Consider the following 3,266-nt stretch of genomic DNA (forward strand, 5'->3'; position numbering starts at 1 on the left):
ATTGCAAATTAAAAAAAATTGCAATCATTGAGTTTTAATTCCTTAATTTGAAATAAAAATTTTAATGTGATCCACTTTTAAGAATGATTTCATTTTTAAGTCTTTATATTTTTATTTTTTGAGTTTTGAATGTTTAAAAATTAAAAATGTACTCGTTTTAAATTAAACATTGTTTTCGATAGAGCATTTAAAATAAACTTGATTTTTTATAATTCAGAATTAAATTCTTGATTTTGAATGTTTAATTTTGATATTGTTTAATTGTGAAGGTTTAAAATTTTAATTTCCTTGATTTTAAAGCTTTAAAATCAACTTTTCAGTGCTTTATTTTAATTATTCGATTTTTAATTGCCCTACATTTTAAATTGTTCAATTTTACAGGACGAAAATCATGTCTCTGGAAAAAATGTTTTTCTATGATTTTAAAAATTCAAATAATATTATCGATAATTTTTATCCAAGAAAAACATTCCTTTTTAGGAAAAATAATTATTTTAAAAATATTTTTTGTAATTGAATTTCTTTTTAATAAATCATGGTTTATTTATTTCAAGGAAAATATTTCCCATAATTCTACTGTATTCAATTAAAAAAATAATTGAATAATCTTAAAAAAGAGTTATTTGTTTCAAAAAATGTTACTTTGAACAATTTTCTAAACTATTTCAGCCATAGAAAAATTTAATTTCAAAATTAGAATTATTAGAGCCGTAGAGAGTGTTTTCTCTGAAAAAAATAAGCCATCATTTACTCAAATTCGACCGTTTTTAAAAAATTGCTTAAAAGCAATACATTCTAAAAATCATTTTGTTTGTAAGTTTTAAATTTTGTTCATTCAAATGTTTTTTATTTGAAATACTATCATTATTAATGTTATTTTGATTCTTAAATTCATAGAAAAAACTATTTTTGAGAAATCTAATTGTTGGCAAACTACCTTAAATTAAAAATGTGACGGTTTAAAAATCATTGCATTCTCGAGATAAAATAATATTTAAGGATTTTAATTATATATTTTTCAATAAAATAAGCTCTCTATATTTAAAATTATTTAATTCTATACCTTTTAAGTTTTAGATTATTCAAATTTGAAAAATTTGATCTTTAAAAAATTAAATTGTTAAATGCTAAAATATGAACTTGGAGATTGTACAATCCTGAAGAATTTGAAATAAAGCTCATTTAATTTAGGACAACTATAATAAATAATAAATGTTAAATTTTTTTCAGAAAAATTCCAGCCAATTACAAAATTTTATTCATGCAAGGTGGTGGCACAGGTAGTTTTGCAGCAATTCCACTCAATTTGATGATAAAAACGGGCACTGCAGATTATATAGTAACTGGTAAGAAATTATTTTTTATTGTATCTACTATTTATTTATCAAGGCTATTATTATTAACAATTTAAAAGAATATAATCAAATAAAATAGCCTTAAAATTCTTAATTTAGATGCTTTGAAACAGAGTTTGGTAGCAATTTGTTACAACAAAGTCACACAAAATTTACGTTTTTTTGTAACTTTTAGGGTAATTTAATTTTGGTTGCTTTAAAGTTGGCTTGTGTTCTTTCAATATTTCCTATTAAGAGAAGTTTATGGGTCAGTTATGGCTAGAAAATTAATCTTTTTCGATTAAAAATTCAGCTGTTTTTTTTTCATTCGTCCTTTTGATTTAATTCAACTGTGCTTGATTGTAAACTAAAATCTTTTTTGGTTGAAATAATGTTGAGTATTATATATTTTTCCTTGAGAATTCATCTATTTTGGTTGAAAATTTAACTAATTTGGTAGTAACTTCAACCAGTTAGTTGAAAAGTACGTTTTTTGATGAAAATGCATATTTTTAATTTGATAATGCAATTATTTTGTAAAAAAGTCACCTTTTGTCTTGAAAATTCAACACTTTAGTGGCATTTTTTCTAAGTTAGTTCAAAATTCGGCTTTTCGTTTCAAAATTGATCTCTTTTTGTAGAAAAAATCCATTTTTTTTCAAATTCAACTCTTTTGGTGGAAAATTAATCTGATTTGGTTGAGGATTCAGTTGCTTTGTTAAAAATTCAACTATTTTGTGAGAAGTTCTCTTAGGAGGTTAAAAAATAACTAAAAATTATGTTTAAAAATAGCGAACATTTTTATTGAAAAGTCAACTCTTTTGTTGGAAAGTGTTGTTTTAATTTTGAAAATTTATCACCTTTGATAAAAAAATTTCTATAGAGTTAAACTGTTTTCTGGAAAATTTAGCGTGTTTGAAACTTGAACCACTTTCTTAAAAATTTAGTTGTTTGGTTTAAGATTTATAATTTTAGTTGTAAATTCAACAATTTTGTTGAATTATTACTATTATTATAATTATTATCTTTTTGTAGAACATTAATATTTTCAATATGAAAATTCAACCGCTTGGTTTAAAATTCATGTATTTTGTTACAAATTTAATTATTTTGGCAGAATGTCCACGTATTTGGTTTAAAAGTAACTTTTTTGTTAAAATTAATACTTTTGGCTTGAAAATTCAAAACTTTTCTTTATAAGTGTTCTATTTGGTTTGTAAATTCATTTCTTTGGGTAAAAAAATGTCATATTTTAAAAGATTTTAACCGAAATGCTTGCATGTAAAATCTACCTGAAAAATCTTTCTTAGTTAAAAAATTCCACTCTTCTGTTGATAATGTTTTTACTTTAAATTTTAGGAATTTAAGGCGTTTCAAATTGAATGATATGAAAGATATTTTATCCGAAATTTGAAACATATAAGGCCCTGACACTTACAATTGTTACCTGAATTTCAGAATGGAGTGTTAATTTAGACAAATTTAACTCAATTTAATCGAACCAAATTTATTTAAAACTATAACCATTCTTTTCTACGGCTATTTAAATAGTATTTTTCAATTATGTTACATCTCGAAAGTTATGATTTGCATAGTTTTAATTCAAACTTTAGTATGAAAAATAATTTTTTAAATTATGAAAATAAAGCCAACGAAAAAAGTAATTATAAATTATCCTCTTATTTATTTTTATTTTTAAATAATAAAAGTAAGGAAGTAAAAAATAACTTTTTAGGTAACTTGAAGTTACTTTATCTAGTAATTGTAACTACTTATTAAAAAAAAAGTAACTTACGGAACACTGCTTTGAAATTTGAAACCTTAGCAAGGATATCAATTGTGGGTCCGGATGCAATAAGGGCACATAAAATTTTTTCGTGCGAAAACGAAGTCCCCTGGAGGCTTTAGAAAAAATTTTCGAATTTTAATTTT

General features: G+C 22.9%; 1 protein-coding gene across 1 annotated transcript in view; it reads left to right on the forward strand.

The window, feature by feature from the left end:
* Positions 1-3,266, forward strand: part of LOC117181527 (phosphoserine aminotransferase) — a 14,008-nt gene that overhangs the window by 4,436 nt on the left and 6,306 nt on the right. The window contains exon 4 of the mRNA XM_033374307.1: positions 1,231-1,346. Within this exon, the coding sequence (XP_033230198.1) occupies positions 1,231-1,346 (116 nt within the window). The remainder of the gene's footprint in view (positions 1-1,230; positions 1,347-3,266) is intronic.

This window comes from Belonocnema kinseyi, chromosome 10 (assembly GCF_010883055.1).
Source record: "Belonocnema kinseyi isolate 2016_QV_RU_SX_M_011 chromosome 10, B_treatae_v1, whole genome shotgun sequence".
Classification (NCBI taxonomy): domain Eukaryota; kingdom Metazoa; phylum Arthropoda; class Insecta; order Hymenoptera; family Cynipidae; genus Belonocnema; species Belonocnema kinseyi.